Source organism: Camelus ferus, chromosome 18 (assembly GCF_009834535.1).
Source record: "Camelus ferus isolate YT-003-E chromosome 18, BCGSAC_Cfer_1.0, whole genome shotgun sequence".
Taxonomy (NCBI): Eukaryota; Metazoa; Chordata; class Mammalia; order Artiodactyla; family Camelidae; genus Camelus; species Camelus ferus.
In genome coordinates this window covers 14,914,498-14,936,359 of record NC_045713.1, presented here as the reverse complement: position 1 = coordinate 14,936,359, position 21,862 = coordinate 14,914,498, and the positions used below count along the sequence as shown (strand labels likewise).

At 43.2% G+C, this 21,862-nt stretch overlaps 1 protein-coding gene across 7 annotated transcripts in view; it reads right to left on the bottom strand.

Moving 5' to 3' along the window:
- The window catches only part of CLUAP1 (clusterin associated protein 1), a 29,948-nt gene extending 13,497 nt beyond the window's left edge, over positions 1 to 16,451 (bottom strand). For 2 of the 7 annotated variants that reach the window (XM_014554576.2, XM_006179123.3), the window contains exons 1-7: positions 15,894 to 16,439; positions 13,424 to 13,535; positions 12,472 to 12,556; positions 12,035 to 12,214; positions 8,360 to 8,455; positions 5,977 to 6,060; positions 1,477 to 1,610 (exon numbers count right to left, since the gene is read on the bottom strand). In XM_014554576.2, coding sequence (XP_014410062.1) covers positions 1,477 to 1,610; positions 5,977 to 6,060; positions 8,360 to 8,455; positions 12,035 to 12,214; positions 12,472 to 12,556; positions 13,424 to 13,535; positions 15,894 to 15,915 — 713 coding nt within the window. In that variant the 5' untranslated portion in view covers positions 15,916 to 16,439. Of the gene's footprint in view, positions 1 to 1,476; positions 1,611 to 5,976; positions 6,061 to 8,359; positions 8,456 to 12,034; positions 12,215 to 12,471; positions 12,557 to 13,423; positions 13,536 to 15,893 lie in introns of all 7 variants that reach the window. The other 5 variants (XM_032461123.1, XM_014554578.2, XM_014554577.2 and 2 more) reach the window with 5 other exon arrangements.
- Between the last annotated feature and the right edge of the window lie 5,411 nt (positions 16,452 to 21,862).

The following is a 21,862-nucleotide window of genomic DNA, read 5'->3' as shown; positions in this document are numbered from 1 at the left end:
CATCTCTAAAAATCAATTAAAAAATAATAATAATAAGTCAATAAATCAAACATGCGCATTATCTTAGTTGGGCATAACAGTCTGCTAACTGGATGTTCCCAAATAAATCAATCCTCTAAAAAGGGAAATATAGGTTGCTACAAATTAAAGCTGCTTGTTTTGTTTTGTTTTAATGGAGGTACAGGGGATTGAACCCAGGACCTTGTGCATGCTAAGTGCTCTACCACTGAGCTATACCCAGTGCCTCCCCCAACAAAGCTAAGTTTTTAAACAATATAAAATTTAAAAACAAAGCCATAACATAAAAACCTGTTTCAACTCATTTGCTGAATTTATTTTTTTCTCTTAATATTGATCTTAAAGGGAAAACTCTGTTATTTTAAAAATATAAACAGATAAATGAGAAAACAATTTATAATCTTTTGTACTAGAGAAAAACAGAAATTTTTCTATTAAAAAGATCTGGGGGCGGGTGGAGTATAGCTCAGCACAAGGTCCTGGATTCAATTCCAAGTACCTCCATTAAATCAATCAGTCAGTCAGTCAATCAATCAATTGAATTACCTACCTCATCTAAAAACACAAACAAACAAAAAAAAAACCCCAAATAAAACGAAACAAAAAGATATGAGGCTTAACAAAAATGAATTTACACTTGAAAGGCAGAATTTTCAAATGAAACAAATCCATCTGGCAGCCCTGATTCCAGAGGCAGAAGGGGCACGGTCTTGCCCTTGGCTGGGAGGAAGCCTTGATGCTCCCTGGGTTACGGTCTGCTGTCCCCAGGGGGGGGGCTGCCTTCCCACAGATCACAGGACAAGGAGCCAGAGCGTGGGCCATGCACCAGGATCTCAAAAAAGCAAGTCACATTCAGAGCAAATGCAGCAGCTGGACAGAGGAAGGAATGAAGACAGAAGAATAAAGGGAGAATGAAAAGGGACAAAGAGCAACAGAGATAAATACAGAGCAAGGGAAGGAGGGTACAAAAAAATGGGGGGGAGGGAGGAGGAGGGAAGGGAGAAGAAGAGAGAGTACACACAACAAAATGTGAGGCACATACTTGAAAAGGAAGGTCAGAAGAAAGATGAATTACTCGTGAGGAATTATAAAAGTCTACAATCTACTCAAACCAAGAAATGGGAGTATGTTTCTGTTTCCACGTAATTTATGGCAAGACACAGATCTTAGGAGCCAAACCCTGTAAAACTTTCTCCATCTGGATTTACTCTGCCTTGCGTTCCAAGAAGCTACAAAAGTTTGAAGGGCAGTTCAGGAATTAAGCAGTTTTCCAGACATATGGAAATCAGTAAAGAGAATGAGTTCAGCAGTGTGCTTGCTAGAACAAGAAACACACGTACATCCTGAAGCAAGGCTTTTTCAGTGCTCAAAAGGTTAATATCACAGACAACAAATCCCCTTGGTCTGTTTTAACTTTCAGAGACAGCTTTCTATCATTCTCCAGGTGCTCACACCTACCTGACACTCTGCAGAGTCTGGAGTCGCTTCCGATTTCTTTCCAGCTCTAATTTCCTCTTTTCAATTTTGGCTTCTAAGTTAGCTTCATCAGAGGCCACGTTATTGAGCAGGTCTTTAGTTTTCTGAACCTGTGCCTACGTTTAACAGGAAACGAATGAGACAAATGTGCCAGTGAGGACCGACAACCCGACTCTTGGAAAAGAAGCATTTCCCCGCTCCTCGGGCCCAGTAACACCATGCTGAACAGAAATATAAGTAAGCAAAGGGAGCAGACCCTCCCCCAGGCCATCACTCACTTAACCAACCATTTCCAGGAGGAACACCACATAGGCCCAGAAAAAATCATGGCCCTTTTTCTTTTTCCATGAGCAGAGGGTGTTTCTGCCCAGGGAAATAAATGAAGACGGAAAGAACAGTGTCTGAAGCAGAGCAGAGGCCCGAGACTGCCTGCCAGCAAACTTGTTTAGACTGGCTACACGTCACTCTGAATTGTCTGACTTACTTTACACTGTTCAGACGACTCCCCCAGCTACAAATACCTGACTTACGGAATACATGCACACATAAGCTTTATATTAGCTTTACTTAGAAGGGAACAGAAAGAAACACTGCCTGCTCCTATCTCTAATCCACGGGCTGTGGGGACTGAGACAGAGGGGTTCTTCCTCCCTCTCCTAGGAGCTGAGCCCCGACTGCAGACTGAAATACACAGAGAAACCACTGTTGGTGATGTCAGCAAGAACTTGCCTCCCTCAGTGGCTCCAGTGTGACCCAGCCTTTGGGGGGGATGGGGCTGGGCAGCAGTGGGACACAGGCCTTGGGCAAAGGGGGCTGAATGAAGGGGCCAAGAGATCACTGATGAAAACCGCAGGCCTCCCCATCCTTTTGTAAGAGCAAGTTCCCTTGAGCAGGGAGAGTCCGAGTAAGTGTACTGTGCCTTCACATTCGTGTTGTCTGGGAAGCCCCAGGTCAGGGCCTGGGGCTCAGAGCTGCAACCTGCTGCACCAGGACTGATGCTGGGAACACAACCAGCTGGGGGTGGAACGCCTCCCCAGGTTTGGACTATCCTACTCTGCTGTTAAGCTCCTAATTTTTTAAAAAAATTTGAAGTATAGTTCATTTACATTGTTGTGTTAGTTCCTGGTGTACAGCATAGTGATTCAGTTATATATATATATATATTCTTTCTCATTGTAGGTTCTTACAAGCTACTGAATATAGTTCCCTGTGTTATACAGTAGGACTTTGTTGTTTAACTATTTTATAAACAGGTGTTTGTATCTGCTAATCCTGAACTCCTAATTTATCCCTCCCCTTCTTTGCCCTCTGGTAACCATAAGTTTGTTTTCTATGTCTGTGAGTCTGTTTCTATTTCGTAAATAAGTTCATTTGTGTCATATTTTAGATTCCACATATAAATGCTATCATATGGTATTTGTCTTTCTCTGTCTGACTTACTTCGCTTGGTATGATAATCTCTAGGTCCACCCCTTGTGGCCAGGATGGGGGGGTCTCCCCTCCAGAACTTCGCATGTCTGTAGCCCCATAAAGATTTATTGACTGTTTACCTGCAGGGCTCTGAAACACTATGGGGTCCACAAAGAAATCATCTAAGAAATCCAGACACTCTCCACGACGTTGAGAGACAGTGCGTATTTGGAACTCATCACTTTTTATTGCCAGTCAACTTATGGTTTAATTTTTTCCGTCTAGGTACACTAACCATTTCCAAGATGCTTTCATGAAGATAATCATATCACTAACCATCCATTTGCTGCAAATACTTAAAAAAAAAAACCCAGCAGAGAAGTGAGTTCACTCTCAGAGGAAGACAAGGAGGGTCTCCTTTCCGAACAAACAACTCAAGTTGATGACTACTACTTCTCTGAATCCAAGTTAGATTAAAACCTAGTGAATTCATCTGACCTCAAAAACAAGATTTTTAAAAAAGTTCTGTTCCTCAAATAAGAGAAATATGATAAACACAAATAATTTTCTGGGTTTTTTTTTACCTAAATGGTCTATATTTTATAACCTCTTTTAAGTATCCATGTTGTTGATTTGGTTTTATTTTTAGAATTATCAAATACCATGGATATTTTCCAACAACAAAAAGATATCTTGGAGAAGTTGACTTATGAACTAGGTTCCCACGTCTCCACTCTGGCCATTGTATAAAGCTTGTGCTGGTTCAGTCTCAAAAAAAGGAAAAAAGGTATCTTAAGAGGTATTCACCAAGAAATGAACCTCACCCTCATTCATGCCATGCTAACTTGATTCAGGCAGAACACTGACAAGTACAAGAGTACTATCATTAAATTTTTTTTTTTTTTTAAATTTAGAAACAATCATGAACTTACAATAACTGGGGCATAAGACAAAGCATTTTCTCCTGACCTAGGTGATAGTGAGTTGCTGACCCAATGCTCCATCACCTCTGAATACATTCACGTGTATTTTCCACGAATGAGGACTTTCTCCTACATAACCGTAATACAACCATCAAAGCAGGAAACGAGCACTGATGCGCTATTGCCATCCAATCATCAGACCCATTCAAGTTTCCCACAGTCCCCGTGAAGTCCGTAACAGGGAGTCACTCCTGGCATTCAGTCTGCCTGCTTCCTTAGCCTCCTTCAGTCTGGACCGGCTCCTCAGCCTCTTCTGGACACTCATGACCTTCTTACAGTTGAAGAGCAAGGGCCAGGTGACTTATAGAACGCCCCTCAGCTTGCCTGTGTCTGATTAGCTTCAGGTTATGCGTCTCTGGCAGGAATAGCACAGATGTAACTGCATCCCATCAGGCATGCTTAACTTCGATTTGCTCCACTACTGGTGATGTTCATTTTGATCACTGGATTAAGAGTGTGTCTGTCAGGACTTCTCAGATAAAGCCTGTTCCTCTCTGTAATTAATAAGTATTTTGTGGGGAGCTACTTTGAAACTATGTGAAAAACCTGCTCTTTATCAGCTTTCAATGTATTCATTTATTTTTTGTATCAGTGAGAACCCATGCTCTCCCATTTCATTCAAAGGTCTATAATCCATTACTATAATTTATTTTGATGCATAAACTGTCCCTGGTGTGGCCAGGGGAAGCCCACTCAGGCTGGCTGCTGTGTCCTTGGCAGACCCTCGTCATTCTTCGACTATTTCCTTGCTTTCTGGCACAAGAAGATCTTCTACTTTCTTGTCCCGGCTCTGGAATCAGACATTTCTCCCCAAGAGCCCTAGTTCCTTTCAGTGGAGAAATGGCATTTAGAAGCCAAGATCTGGGTGCCAGGTGTGCTCAGAGCTAAGAAATGTATGTGTATGTGGGTGTGCATGAGTATGCACATAAACACGTCATACATATGCTACACGGACACATACGTATAACAAAATTTATTCCTGTATCTACCTACATACGTACTGAAAACCATGCACTTAACCAACACCTCTTATTTCAAGTTTCATTCTAATTTTATCCCTTTTCATATTGTAACTCCTTCCTCCAACAGTAAGAAACTTGGCTTCCATTATCTTTAACACATTTACTTACTTGATCAATCTGCCTGTACGTAACCAAACTGCCATCTCGGCTGTCCTGCCCTTCTCCCCTGCTGAGGCTCTGACTCCCCGTGCTGGGTCGCCTAGGGAGTTATTACTGTTTTACAACAAGAGTAGTACAAAAACCTATCAATCTTTGACTTTTGTATAACTCTCAGCAAATTCTTGTTTTATAGCTACTCCTAATTTTTAAATATATATATAAAAGGAAGTATAAATACTTCCTAATTTATAACCACTCCTCCATAAGGTTCCCTCGTCTGTGTCTATGGAATAAAATAAATCTCTAATGATGACTGAATACCTACTATGTGCCAAAGACTATGTATGACACACCCCATCATAATGGATGCTCGTAAGAACCCTATGTGGTGGGCACTGCCATTCTCCCCATTTTACAGATGAGGAAAGTGAGGCCCAGGGGCACTTGGTGAGTTAACTGGCCTAAAATCACACACAGGGATTCAAACCTAAGTAGTCTGAGTCCTGAGTCCCCCCAGCTCTCTGCCTTTCCAATGAATACTTCAGATGAGATGTAAAAATAGTACCTGCTCACGGGTGAGTAGTAAAGGCTGGTGGGCATTCTCTTTATTACAGTGATGTTTAGACTAAAGAAAACCTGGAAATCATCTGAATGCCCAGCAGTGAGGAACTGGTTAAATAAGGAGTGAAGAGTCCACAAAATACAGCATTCACTAAAATTATTGAAGAATTTAAGAGAAATATTAAATTAATAAAATTGACAAAATTTGAGAAACATGAGGAATTGTCCACATTTATAATGCGGAAGCAGCCTAGGTATTCCAGAACATCCTCTAAATCTGTCACTTCCCTGCTGACAAATCCCTTCTTTGTTACGAAGCCTGGCATTACTACCCTGTAGGGCCAGGAATTCTTACTATTTTCGAGTTCCAAGCACAAAAACATTAAATAAAAGCAAATTAATCTTACCAAAGTTTCTTTTATTGCAATTCTCATCACTTTTTCCATCTCATTTATTTCCAGAGGTCTGGCAATTGCTTCTGTTCTCAGTTTCTACGGGAAACAATGAAATGAAATGATGTATTTTTTCAGAAGAGGAATCTCAGGACCAGTTCCCAGATCTAGATATGGCTTATGGACTGGTTCTCAGTGGGTCTCTGATGCAAAGACATTTCTGCCATCACCCACCCCCCTCCAAGTGTCTTCTGTATTCTCAGTATTCTCATCAGTGTAAGGAAGATACATATTTTTTTCATGTGAGGTTGTGAGGAGGAAATATGCCCATCTGACCAGGGCTAACTCACAATTAATATTTTATAAGTTTTGAACACTCGTTAAGAGATTAATGGCATCTATTCTTCTTAATTTTTTAAAAATAGAAATACTGGGGATTGAACCCAGGTCCTCATGCATGCTAAGCATGCACTCTACCATTCAGCTGTGGGAAACTAAACTCACTATCCATAATCCTTTCTCCTAAATTTGCTTCTTCATCTGCATTCCATTCAGGTAACCCCAAAACAAGTGCAGCTCACCTTGCTGTCTGAGCCCCCTGCCAGCCTCCACAACCTTCTTTATGACACGTCCCTCCAAGTTGCCCATCACTGACAACCGTACCTGGTGAGATCTTGGCTGTGCCCCTAGCACGAACCACTAACCATCAAGGGAGGCATCTGTGCCTATCATATCAGTACTGGAAACTTGTGAGATAGGGGAGTTTAATGTGGACACAGTTATGAGGTTCCTGGAGCACTTTATCAAACTCTGTCTTATGCTTCCTTATTCCACAGTGCACCTCACCTTCCCCACTGGTGGGAAGCTGCTGAGGGCAGGGACCACGACCCACTCAAGGATAGAGCATGGTGCCTTCCTTGCCTGTGGCTGGTGTCAGTCCTCAATGAATGTTTGTTGAGATGGGGATCCTCCTCAGATCAAGACCATATACAGAATCTGAGAAGTACTACATTCAGGGTCTCATGGCTTCCATAGAAACAGTTCAGCTGCTAACTGTTTCATCAGTTCATCACAGGACGGTGCTCCAAGGGCCCCTGGGGGACCCTGGTGAGTTCACCAAGTCTCATAATGAAGCTGCAGCTCTGCTGGCAGACAGCAGGCAACTAGCTCTTGTCTCTGGGTCTGTGATGAACACCTGGAGAAATGTTCACTATGGCACTACAAACAGAAAACACGGCCGGCCCAGAGCTGCCTCACTGCTTATCTAAATTAGCTCTTAGGCAGCAATGGCAGTTTTGTTCTGCCAACTACACTTCACCAGGTGGCAACCACTCGGTCAATATATCAAAAGCAGGGACGGTGAGCTGGCACCCAGGTCCCCAGCTTCCGGCCGGCTCCTGAGGCAGAAATGAAAAGTGGGAGGAAAAACACCATGACACTGTATCAGCAATGCCAGAATACAGGCAAGGCAGCGAAAGAATAGTCAGGGATGATACACCTGATGGGAATGGAATGAATTGAATGCATTTAACTCAAAAACATTAGATGTGAACATAAATGCCATAAATCCCTACAGGCAGAATTAAACAATACTCCATCTCTTCTTCAACTAGTAGGTCCCAAACTGCTGCACATTGGAATCACCTGGAGATCTTTAAAAATCTGGCTCTAACTACTAGGCATTTTGATTCTCCGTCATGGAGGGGGGGCGCAACTGGGACATCAGGTGATTTAAAAGCTCTTTGGAGCTCTGAGTTTTAGGAACCTAATCTTCAACAGCTCCTTAAACACAGGGGATAGAGCATACTCCTTGACTAGCATTGGCTGGAATAAGGATTGCAAATAAATTTCAACTGTAACATCAACTTCAACTGATTACTAGGGGCCGCCTAGATTAATTACTAGTTCCCAAACTCTGCTGTATGTTAGAATCACCCAGGAGACTCAAAACTCCTGACGCCCAAGTCACACTCTATGCCAATGACACCAGAATGGAAGCCAGGCATCAGGAGTTTGTAAAGATCCCCAGGTGACTCCGCTGGGCAACACGATTTGGGAACCACAGGCTCAGAAGAGCATGTTGCTGGGCAGGGTGCTGAGACTGAGGAAACACATCATGATCAATAAAGCCTGTCACGGGCACAAGGAGGAACGTTCTAGCAACAGGCACTTATTTGCCATTTCTGAACCAGATGCCAAAGGTACCAGAAACAGACCAGTGCCCACCAGAAGCAGGAACAGCAGCAAACACTGTATGTATGTTACTTTCCCACACAGTATCTCAGTTAATCAGGTACAGTTGAATAAAATCAGAAAACAGGGAAAAATAGAATTGGAAAAAAAACCTTGGAAATCTGCTTAGTTAAGGAGGTGACTGAATTATCTGAACACTGCTTACCCTCAACTCCACCTCCTTGCCCAGCAAGTCATACAGATATGCTCCTTTGGAAGTGATTTCTGAAGCAAGCTGCCTGGCTGCTTTCAAATCTGCAATCTGGAAAGAAAAAATCAAAGCCAAACTCTAGTAACAGGTTTTTAATAGGCATTCAGAAAGAACCAACCTGTTCGTATCCATTCCCACCTTCAGTTGGGATACTTGACTTACGTGACTACAGAGCACGTTTTCCAGAAGACACATGTTCACATCCTGCAGAAGAGAGCTCCCAAGACACCAGTCTAGGGATCACTGATCTAAGTACAAATTAGGCTGATTCCAGGTCACCTGGGTCTCTCTGAAAACCTGAATGTCAGGTCAATTGTCCTCTGCAACCAGGAGGTGTAGGGGGGTAAAGGCAGACACGCTTCCTATTTGGACTAGGTCACAATAAGGGACCTCAGCAGCTGCGGGGTAACCAGAGGAGGGGCAACCCCAGGGACACATTCCTATCGTGGAATCCTGATGCCCCATGTTAAACCCTCCCTGTTCCCTCATCCTCTGCCTTTAGACTGACTTCACAGGGCTGCTGTGAGGCTCAGATGAGTTCACACGCATGAAGGCCTTACAACAGCACCCGGCTCCCACAAGGTCCTGCTGTGAAGGTGACAGCAATGATGGATTAGCCTCCAGCCCTCTGCACAAGCTTCTTTCTTAGGATTTGCACATCACCCTCTCTTTCTGGAAGATGCTCAGTTTCCAAAGAGCACAAACATTTCTCAACTCTGCCCATTCTCTCTCTCCCCTCAATAATGAATTCCCACCTCCCCTCTTTCATTTTCAAACCACAAGCGACAACTCTCCCTGTCCATTCACAGCTGACGACTTTCTTCCCATTTCATTGGTCCTCCAGGATTCTGCTCCGATAGTCCAGCTCCTGGACTAATAGCAGTGAATTTCCAATTTTCCTTCACACTTCTTTTCACACTTCTTCACACAGTTTTCTTTCACACTCCCTCCTAAGCTCTCAGCTTTATGTTGAGATATGCTCCCTCTTACACCCAATTTGGTTAGAGTTTTTATCATAAATGGGTGTTGAGTTTAATCAAATGCTTTTTCTACATCTATTGAGACGATCATGTGATTTTTGTCCTTTCTTTTGTTGATGTGGTGTATCACACTGATTGATTTGCATACGTTGAACTATCTTTGTTTCCCTGGGATGAACCCAATTTGACCATGGTACATAATCTTTTTTATGTGTTGTTGGATTCTGTTTGCTAATATTTTGTTGAGGATTTTTGCATCCATGTTCATCAACAATACTGGCCTACAGTTTTCTTTTTTGGTAGTGTTTTTGCCTGGCTTTGGTATCAGGGTGATCGTGGCTTCATAGAATGAGTTTGAGAGCATTCCCTCCTCTTCAATCTTTTGGAAGAGTTTGAGAAGCTCTCAGCTTTCATTTTTATGTTATTTTTAATTGCAGTTTTTATTTGTTTATTTATTTATTTTGGTGGGAGGAAGTAATTAGAATTATTTATTTTTAGAGGAGGTACTAGGGATTGAACCCAGGACCTCGTGCATGCTAAGCATGCAGTCTACTGCTTGAGCTATGCCCTCCCCCTGAGAAGCTCTCAGCTTTAATACTGAGATTAAAGCTCTGAGCTAAGGCTCACTGTCTCCACTTGGATATCTCTTGGACATTGCAAATTTAACATGCCCCAAAGCGAACCCCTCATCTTTCCTGACAACCCTGCTCCTTCCACACTCTTCTCCATTTCAGTAAATGGCAACTTCATCCCTGCAGGTACTCAGACCAAAAACCTTAGAGCTATGATATCGAATACTATCCACTAGTCACATGTAGGCATCTTCAGTGTTAAACTATTTACCATTATATAAAATGTAAACCTCAGTTCCTTGGTCATGCTGGCAACACGTGGCTAGTGGCTACTGTATGGCATGGCATACGTGCAAACACACCCATGGTCACAGGGAGTGCCGCCGGACAGAGCTGCTTCAGGATCCTCCTTGGGCTGCCTGTTTTCTTTCAACCTACATCCAATCCCATTAGATCTACCTTCAAAATACGTCCTAACCTCTGGCTACTTCCTTCCACTGAGGAGTCTGGCTCCTGTGTATGATTTTTGAGGCCTGACCACAGTCAATTACAGCAACTTTACCTGGCAGGCCACATGGGGAATGCCGACCCCAACACCAGTGCCCTGAAGTCTCTGAAGACAGTTGCAGTCAAGGACTCAGGCCCTCTGGCCAGGCATATCCTGATAAAGACCTGCATTCCCAGCCCTGCATTCCTCATTCCCAGGTCTCTTTATCTGAGGTGTGGACCCCAGTCTTCTTCAGTGTCTCTGCTGAGGCCACCTTATGGGGAAGGTGGGGAGAAAACTAAGGCCACTTTTCCCACTGACTCAGTACCTACTACTTTTCCACTCCCAGCCCTCCCACACCTCTGGGTGCATTAAAGCTGCCAGAGTAATCGTGTGAAACAGGGAGTTGATACTTCCTCCGGTTTTAGCCCCTTGCTTATACCACCGCAGTTAAAGACAGTTCTCGTTTTTGGCTTGTTGCTTTGAGTCCTCAGACACTGGCAGCTCATCCTCTCTCCCTAAGCTCAGCTGAGCACTCGACCTGTGCTCCACTCAAAGTCACCACTGCCTCTTGCTGGCTTTTTAAAATTTTTTTTTTTTTTTTTTGGCAGGGGGAATAATCAGGTTTATTTATTGAATTTTTTTTTAAATGGAGGTACTGGGGATTGAACCCAGGACCTCATGCATGCTAAGCACACGCTCTACTGCTGAGCTATACCCTCCCCCATCTCTTGCTTTCTAACACTTCCGCCTCTGCTTTCCCCTTCAGTCTGATCTTAACCCAGCAACCAGAGTGATTCCTCTAATGTGAAATTTCTAGTCATGTCCTTCTCTCTTCAAAACTCAACGATTTTCCACCTCAGGTAAAAAAGTCTTCTGGGGGAGAGTAGAGCTCAGTGGTAAGTGTGTGCTTAGCATGCACGAGGTCCTGGGTTCAATCCCCAGTGCCTCTATTAAATAAACAAACCAAATTACCCCCTACCCCTACAAAAAACCCAAAAACCAAAAAGTCAGTTTTAAAGGACCCAGGGACCACAGGGTCTATCACTGCCTCCCCTCCCAACTCTGACCACATGGCTCCCTTGCATTTCCTCAAACACACACAGCCCACCTTCCACTGAATGGCCTGCTCTTTTCCTCCTTCAGATCTCTGCTGAAGATGTCACCCAATCCTCAGGGTGAGGACTGTCACCCTGAGGCTGACCCAGCTCCCTACGTGGGACACCTCCTCCGTGCCCTGCAGCCCTCCCATTTTGCTATCCTGCACACACTCAGCACGTCTGACCCGCTGCTCCTTCTGCTTTGGGGTTTACGCCCTGACTCCACAAGCTGAGCCGTGGGTACAGAGGATTCCTGTCCTTGCCGTTCACGCCTGTATCCCTGGTGCTGGAACGGTGCCTGGCAGACAGCAGGCTTTCAATAAATAGTTGCATGTATCGTCCCTTCTGTTTTTATCCAAAAGCAGATGAGCACAAACCTCGGGCCTCGGTCAAGCAGTGAGGAAAGAAGGGGCACTGTACCTGACAGGCTCCGTTTCACAGTTTGAGAAATAAACATCCCACCCCTCACAGCAAGCTTTCCTTGCCCTTACCTTTGAGCTAATATCAAACTTGAACTTGCTGGTATCTTCCTCTCCTGTCTTAGAGCCCTCCATCCCTTTGGTCATCATAGCGTTGTACAGGACAGACGTGATCTTCAACAGCTCTTTCACTGCGTGCCCATCTGCTTGATAAAGCTTCTTAGTATTGAGTTTTATATGTGCCTTGGTGGCCTATTTTCAGACCGAAAAAAAGAAGTTTAAGATCTTTTCTATGTAAAATCTAAACCAAATCCCATGTAGGTCATTTGAAACTGTCTCTGCCAACATGATTCACTTTTATTTGTGTATTCTTTTTCATATTCTGTTTCACCACAGGCTACTACAAGGTATTGAATACAATCCCTTGTGCTACACAGTAGGACCTTGTTGTCTTCATCTCCTTCTAACGTATTTAATTGTACAACTCCATCAAATAACTGTGAACTAACCATGAACTGAGCAACTGCCTTAATGAAGAAAACTCGGTCTTGTTCAGTCTCAACATCAGAAGGGATGTCAGTCTGAGGTTCATACCTATTGCAGGGAGAGAGAAGATACGAGTTAATTAAGCAAAAAGTCCACAGTGAGAAAGAACAGGAAGCTGAGTCCCCAGCTAAGGGAGCAGGAGTAAGAAAAGGCTTCAGAAGCAACACAAAATACCAAACATCCGAAAAAACAAATCCTCACCTAACGATAGGCTTAATGGATTTTAAAAACCAAATTTGGGGCCCAGCTTACAAAATTAAACCTACCTCAGACTTCAAAGTTTAATTAAAATAATCAGAACTATTATTCCGGCTGCCAGCCCCTGACCCAGCAGAGTTGCTGGAGTTCCTTCCTCTGAGTTATTGGTGACACACCAGGGGTCAGCAGGGTCAGTGGACTGCATTCCTTGACCTCTTTCTGTACAGCCTACAACCTAAGAAGGGTTTTCACATTTTTAAAGGGTTACAAAAAATAAAACACAAGGAAGAATATATGACAGAGATCTTACGTAGCCTGCAATGACTGAAAGACTTGCTATCTCCTTAACAAAAAGTTTGCCAATCCTGAATCAAATTAGATTTTTCATGCAAAATGAAATCTAAATTATTTTCAATCCAGTGTGCTCACTGGAATGTGTGAGGAGGTCCTGTTACTCCCTCATGAAGGTGAGAGGATGAAGAGGAGCCTGGATGAGCCCCAAGTGCCTGCTTCCTACTGAGAATTCTTTAACCGCTGCCTGGTGCACTCCCTCCTCCCACAGTGTTCTTCACACTCAGCTGATTTTTAACAGGTTACAAATGAGTCTCCAATTTTACTGAACTTTTCTTTTTGCTTCACAAAAGCATCCTGTTTCTAGGCAGCTGATGAATAAAATCTAGTTTTCATTTTTAGACCTCACTAAAGTGCAGTTCTAACCTTTTCACAAGCCAGAGAAGCACTTCAGATACAAGTCCGAAATTTGGTGTGCGGAAATTTTCCATAGAAATATTTCGAGGGTATCCCAAGGCTCGCATCATCTCTGTAAAATCTGTCCAAGGTAAAGCACAATTTAGCCAGTTCTTTGTCAAACAGCAATGACTTATTAACTTAGACACCTTCTTTCTCTTCTTATCCCCAACCTGACACTTTTACGGACTATTTATCAACTCTAAGAAAGAAAGAAAAAAAGAAGATAAAAGTTAAAATACTTAATCTGCTTCCTGAAAAACACTTATTTAAGTTCGACGGGAGAAGTAGAAACTATACATTAAAACGGGGTTTAGGGACTGGCTGTGAATTTAATTTCTCTCTTGGATACCTCATTTATCTCTTGGATATCTTTCTCTTTACCACTTAAAATGAGAACTAGCTGGCTTTATGAAATGTCATAAAGAAAAACATTTTTAAACGTTAATTGTGTTTTTTTGCAGGGTGACAGTGGTAAGGTGAAGTCTGTGTTCCTGAGTTATTTCTGAGTTGTCCTCTTTTTTTTTAGTGAGCACACAGGACCTTAGTAACACAAATTTAAGATGTCAGTTGCACTGTATTTACAGAAATCTAAAAGAGAATGGTTGAACTGTAGAGCAATATTTAGGTTTATTATCAAACAGGCTAGAACAGTAATACTAATACTTGTGGTCACTAAGCTTTAAGCAAGACTTGGAAATAAACACAGTATTTTTTCAGTTCTCACGATGCGCCAAGATCTATATTCAGTGTGCTTCTGGCTATATGACATCTGTCCTCACTCTTCTTGAAGGTGGAGATGCAAAATGTCCCAATGATATTCACAAATAAGCGACCTGGGCAATTGGAGGTTAGACTGGATTTCACCAGACAACACAAGAGAAGAGAAGGGCACAGGGAAGAGCAGCAGCATAGGAGGGCCCCATCACTGTTTTGGGGGAAATCTGAACTGAAATGATGGAAAACAAAGCAGCAGCTCTCCCATCACAGAGTCAGGCACCACCTAAACATTTCACCAAGCTAAAGAGTAGTCAAGTTCTGTTAATTCCGCAGTATTATTGTCAAGATGGAGACAGTAAGATTCTTACCATAAAATGCACAATTGTAATGGCACTTTAAGGTCAAAATGCTCAGAAATCCCCTTCCTGTACACTCTTCCCAACACAACCCCATTCAACGTCCCCTAGCAGAATGCCAGCCTTCCCAAATTAAGAGGGAGGAGACACTGGTCTCTACGACATAAGGGCACCAAGAACCCCCAAATCCCAGAGGGCATAAACTCACATAACAGTGCTAGTAAGCATCAGTAAAATGTGGTGCCTCTTCCTGTATGTTTACATTGTAAGAAAAGAGCAATTCAAACTGAAAGGAGTAATTTTTAATGGTGAAATTTCAGGCACCAGCAACTCGGTTAGAAAATTGGCCTTAAAGAGGTCCCTCAGATCACCCCCAAATTGGCAATGCCTGCTACACCAATGCAGGTGGGGCCAGCTGGCTGCACTGCTACAAAGTCAGAAAATGATAGTGTACAAAAGGCAAGAGATTGAGTCACAGTCTGATGTTTTGATCCTTGTTTCCACCCAGTTCTAGCTGTGTGACCTGAAGCAAGCTACTTTACCTCTCTCTGCGTCAAAGAATTATACGCTACATCTCACTGTTAAAGTGAGGACTAAAATAAGATACTGATGTAAAATCCCTGCTGTGTAACAGGTGTCCCCCAAAGTAGTAGTAACTAAGTCTCTTATCCCCATTCTTCCACTTCCCCACCCTTCTAGCCAAGGCACATGGGTTTCCTTCGCCTCACCAGGTCCTTTAGATAAGGACGCAGACTTTAGAGGTTAGACAACATGAATTCACACTCCAGCACCAGCTCTTACCACCTGTGTCTGTTTACCGAGTTACCTGACCTCTTTGTGCCCATTTCCTCGTCTCTAAATGCAGGAGCACAGTTGTTTGGAGGAGTAAATGAAATGATGCACATACATAGAACAGGAAGTACCGAACTAACATCGGAAAATGTTACCTGAAATTATCATTATTCACCAGCCCTCTCCTAGGTTTTGTTGTTCATTTCTCTGAGCTCTAAGCTAACCCAACTCAAAAACGGTTCTCTGCGTTTCCCAATACGATCGCGAACAGCCCCATGTGGCTATATAAACCAATTAATGTTAGATAAAATTAAAACTTAGGTTCCTCAGCCGCACTAGCCACTCGTGGCAGATACACAACCTCCCATCATCGCAGAAAATGTTACGAGACAAGGAAGGGCCGGGGCGCTCAGCCTCGGGGTTGGCAGCGCGCCAGGGGTGCCCCTGGGCCGCAGAGGCCCGGGAGGGGGCTCCGGCGCGCGAGTCTCGGCGGGGCCAGGACAGGGGGCGCGGCAGGCCTGAGCCCCGAGTCTCGGGAAGACTGCAAGTCACAGAGGGCAGGGCTGCCTTACTGCGGAGGTCGCGGAAAGACATGGCGCTCTGCTCCGGAGAAGCCAACAGTGTCCGCAGAAGCCAACGGTCTCCGCAGCTCGCCACTCAGCGCTCACGGGTCTCTATGGCAACGCGCGGAGCCCGCGACGGCGCGCAGCCGGGGCCAAACAATACAGGCGGCAAAACGGCCGTGCCATGTGCGCATGCTCCATGCGGGCCCGAGAGAGGGCAGCCGGCCGGCAGGGGGCATCCTGCGTTGCCGAGGGAGCGGGCTTTGGGATCCAGCCCCAGCTGACACCTGGGCCCTCTTCACACAATTTGCAAACATCTGGCACTGGCTAACACGGTCTGAGCACCTACTAAGTGCCTGACACTATGCTAGGCGCTCTACATACTGCTTCTCATTTCCTCCTAAACTCCTCTAGAAAGAATGTACGATAATGTCACGAAGCTGAGTCTCCCGCCTGGGTCCTGTGCCCAGCACACGTCTCTCTGGCATGTGTAAAGTAGCTAGCCGCGCCCCCGACCGAAGCCCCGGAGAAGCGCCCGCAGAGCGATGGCGTTGAGACCCCGGACTGCGAGGGACAGGCAATACTAACTGCTGAAGTGGCGAGATGAGGCCCGGCTGCGACCCGCGCATGCGCAGCCAGCCTGGGCTTCACGACAGGCCGGAAACCGGCCCGGTTCTTCGCGTCGTCGGTTGTCCGTCCACCGGGCAGAGTTTGAAGGAGGGTTGAGCGCGCCGGCGGTTCACCAGTGAGGATCGCACCCAACACGTGGTCGGATCAGCTGGCAGCTCACTTGGGAGTCCTCTCCACCGGGCTGCCCTAGTGGGGAACAGGCAACGGGTATGGCAAGGGAGCTGAAGTGAGCTGAGCCCAGAAGGGTGGGCGAACAAGAGGGACTGCTAACCGCTGGGACGCCCTCCACCCCTGCGTTGGTTTTGGCAAAGCAGCAGACACGTAAATACACCCACCTTAACGAAAGTCCCGAAATAGATCACACTTACATGGTTAGTACCACGAAGGTGATAGCCCTTCAGTGGAGAAAGAATAATCTTTAAACAAGTGATGGAACTGAGTTCATAAAAAATTTTCCCAATAATATCTACCCATCTGAGGGCCAATTCTGCCTGTTTTCCCAGAGCACCAAATGCCTTGTTCTGATTTTCACCGGGAATTCCTTTCAGGGTATGTTGCAGGTCAGTGACAGCAATGGCTAATGACTATTCTTGTAGAACTGGATAGTGGCCAACATTCTATGTTTCATAATCTCCCTTTCAAGTCTTCATTTTGACCAAGGTTTGGAGGCATTTCATGACCAGTTTGTCCACGGTGCTAGGAATGCTTATACCCAGGTCAAGGGAGGATTTCATTGATAGGCCACTCAGCATGCTATTACTGGACTGTTAACAACAGCCAAAAGCCTCTGGACTGACTTTTCTGTCTTACTAGTCTGTTGTGGTCCAGGAAATGGCTCCCTATTGTTGCTTCTTCCCAGATCTAGAGTTACACCATTAAAATCATTGATCTTATAGAACTGTATATTTGATCAATCATTTCAAGTAACCTAGTCAATTATTTTTATCGGAGACTCAGGCACACATTTGGTAATACAAGAAACAATAATCTTGTGAAATAGAAGACAAGTAGTAAATCTAGTATCATTAATATGGCCATCAGGAAATATTTAAGCTAAGAACTTCCATTAAGTTCAGCCCAGTATCTCCCCAGGTCATCTGACCTGGTCTGTTCTGCACCATTCATTATCTTTAAGAGAAATGATATATTGGCTTTATACATAAAGTTCACCAAAAATACATGCATCGTGACTCATTATAGGATTGAGAAAGGAATGTTGTCTTCAAAGGAGTTACATGGCTGACATCAGAAGAAGAAAATTTGACCTTTATGGTTGAGCAGGTATTCCTGCTGCTGGGGAGGTCTGGTTAGTGCATAATACAGATGCACAAGGCACACAAGAGGGGAGGGAGGAGGCCCAAATGGGTGGAGAAAAAAATTATGTTTAAATTTTCTTGTCTTGCTTTAAAATATGAATGTTACTTCATTACAAATAATAAGCAAAGGAACATGCTTAAGATTATTTGTCATCAGAGAAATGCATAGTAAACCACAAGGTATCAGTGGGTAGTTATTTGAATAGCTAAAACAACAGACACACAACAACAAAAACCCTGACAGTTCCAAGGGCTTGAAAGGATGTGGAGCAACTTGGCCTTTCATACATTATTGTTGAGAATGGGAAGCAGGACAGCCACTTTGGAAAACACCTGGTAGTTTCTTTTGTTTTGTTGTTTTTGTTTTTGGGGGGAGGTAATTAGGTTTATTTATTTACTTTTTTTTTAAAATGGAAGTACTGGAGATTGAACCCAGGACCTCGTGCATGCTAAGCATGTGCTTTACCATTGAGCTATACCCTCCCCCGCAACTTGGTAGTTTCTTAATAAACACATTTAACATACAGATCATCAATCCCACTCATCAAATCCCATTTGCCCAAGAGAAATGAAGACTTACATTCACACAAAAACTTGTACACAAATGTTGATAGCAGCTTTATTTATAATCGCCCCAAACTGGAAACCACTCAAGTGTCCCTCAACTTATGAATGGATAAACACACTGCAGTACATTCACATAATGAATTACCACTCAGCAACTAAAAAATAAAGAAGAAAAAGAAGCCAACTGCTGAAATACACAAGGACAATGATGACTCTCCAATGCCTTATGCTAAGTGGAAGAAGCCAGACTCAAAAGGCTTCCTACTGTACATTCCATTTATATGACAATCTGGGTAAGATGGAAATATAAAGACAAAACAAATCAGTGGTTTCCAGGAGCTGGGTGTCAAATAATTTCAGGGTGATGGACCTGTTCTATATCTTAATTGTGGTGGTAATTATACGGCAGTCACTGTTTGTCAAAACTCATACAGCTGTGCACTAAAAGGGGTGAGTTTTGCCATATCTAAAATTGTATCTCAGTGAGCATGACTTAAAAATTAGCCTTAGAAAAACAAAGCAATCCAATGGTTTCCTATTGCAATTCAAATAAAACTCACTCCCTTTAGCTGCACCTCCTCTGCTCCCTTCACTGCCTTCCCTCCATCCATCCTACCCTGCTCTCTGTTGAACAACCCCATATTCCTGCCTCCTGGCCTTTGCACGTGCAGTTCCCAGGAGCACTCTTCCCAACTTCAGATCTTTGTGAAGAGGCTTCCCAGACTACCTTCACCAAAGCAGATCCTTCCCAGCCACTCCCTATTACATCACCTTATTTTATTTTCATAGTATGATCTAGAAACATCTCCTTTGCTTATCTTTTGTGTCTCTGATCTGGACATGTAAGTGCCATGAAAATAGATACCTTCTCTGCCCTACTCGACTCTCTCCTCAAGTCTCCAATAGTATTTAGTGCTACGTAAGCCCTCAGAACATGTATGTTTAATACCTGAATGAATGAATGAGTGAGCAAGAGTACATCATCCTCACTCCAGTGAGGCAAAGGGTCTTTGAGGAAAGGCCATGTCTCCACCCTCCCCTCATGCTCTGTGCTGACTCTGTCATGCCCAGTTCAGGGCTGGCACAATAGGCCAGTGGAAGTCCAGCAGATCTGCTGTAAGTTAGGGCTAACTGGTGTGCATAGGCATCTAGAGCTGTCCCTAAAGCCATGTGACCTTGGGAGGTTAACCTCTTGGTGACTCATATTCTTCAGTGTTACAACGGAGGTCATGATGCCTGACCAGGTGGCTGTGAGGGCTACAGGAGAAGTGATGGGTGGTTTGGGGCAGACTGCACTTGACATCCACTGTAGACAGCAGAGCACAGAGGGAGCACCGACAAGGGGGCCAGAGCCCCCCTCCTCGGTTTTAAATTTCTTTCAACTGCTTTATGGACAGAAGATAAAGTGCATATATTTAAAGTGTGCAATTTAACAAATTTTGGCAAGCGTATACATGCAAGAAACCATCCCCACAGTCAAGAGAGAAACACATCCTTCACCTCGTTTCCCCGTGCCCAGCCCTTTGTATTATCACCCTCCTGCCATTCCCTGTACCATAGGCAACCATTCCTCTGCTTTGTGTCATCGTAGACTTGCGTACTTCTAGAGTTTTCTATACATGTCATCGTATAACATATGCTCCTTTTTTTCTGGCTTCTTTTACTCAGCATAATTATTTTGAGACCCATCCATGTTGTAGCCTGTATCAGTAATTCATTCCTTTTTACTGCCGACTTGTATATCCATCACATGGATAGACTGCAGTTTTATTTACCCATCACTGGTTAATGGACATTTCCAATTTGGGGCCAGTACAAATAAAGCTGGTACAAATATTCAGCTAGAAATCCTTTTACACACAATATGCTGTCTTATCTCTTCAGTAAATACCTAGAATGACACATCAGAGTCATAAAGCAGGTGAATATTTAACTTTTTTCTTTTTCAATCAACTTTTAATTTTTGAATAGTTTTAGATTTTCAAAAAAGCTGCAAAGATAGTACAGAGTTCCTGTAGATTCCATCCACCCTCACACCCCCGTCACTGTTGACATCTTACATTAGTATGATGCATTTCTCATAACTGATGAACCAACACTGACACATTATTATTAACTAAAGTCAAAATTTCTTTATTTTTAACTTAATGTCCTTTTTCTGTTCCATGATTTGATTCAGGACACCACATTGCATCTAATTTTCATTGCTCTTTGGGTTCCTCTAGATTTGTGACAGTTTCTCCAACTTTCCTTGTTTTCGATGACCCTAACAGTTTTGAGTAGTGCTGGTCAGTTACTTAGTTTTACTGTGGTAAAATATACATAACATAAAATTTACCTTTTTAAGTGTACAATTCAGTAACACTAAGTACATTTGAAATGTTGTTCAATCACCACCTCTATTTAGTTCCAAAATATTTCAATCACCCCAAAAGGAAATGTCACACCAATTAAGCAGTCACTTCCAAATGGGAGTGACTCCCCTGCCCCCATCCCTGGTAATCACTAATCTGCTTTCTGTCACTATGGATTTGTTTATTCTGCCTATTTAATACAAATGGAATCATAAAATATGTGGCATTTTGCATCTGGCTTTTACCACTGAGCATTATGTTCTTGACATTCATCCATGTTGCCCTGGGTATCAGTACTTCTTTCCTTTTTATGACTGAATAATATTTCTTTGAATGGACAGACTACAATTTGTTTATCCATCCATTAGTTGATGGACATTTGGGTTCTTTCCACTCTTTGGTTACTTCTATGAATAATGCTGCTATGAATGTTTGTGTATAAGTATTTATTTAAATACCTGTTTTCAGTTCTTTTGGGGTGTATACCTAGGAGTGGAATTGCTAGGTCATATGGTAATTCTATGTTTAACTTGCTGAAAAACTGCCGAACTGTTTTCTATAGTGGCTGTACTATTTTACATTCCCACCAGCAGTGTGGGAGGGTTTCAGATTTCTCCACATTCTCATTAACACTTGTCATTTTCTGTTTTTGCTGTTTTTTAGAGCCAACCTCATGGGTGTGAAGTAGTGTCTCATTGTAGCTTAAATTTGCATTTTCCTAATGACTAATGATGTTGAACATCTTTTCATGTGTTTGTTGACCATTTATATACATCTTACATGGAGAACTGTGTATTCAAGTTCTTCACCTTTTTTATTTTATTTTATTTTGGGAGGGAGGTAATTAGGTTATTTATTTATTTATTTGTTTGTTTATTTATTTATTTATTTTAGAGGAGATACTGGGATTGAACCCAGGACCTTGTGCATGCTAAGCATGCGCTCTACCACTTGAGCTATATCCTTCCCCACCTCTTCACCTATTTTTAAATTGAGTTGTTCGTCTTTCTGTTGAGTTGTAAGAGTTCTTTATATATTCTAGATACTACACTCTAATCACATATACAATTTGCAAATGTTTTCTCTCATTTTGTAGGCTGTCTTTTCTTGA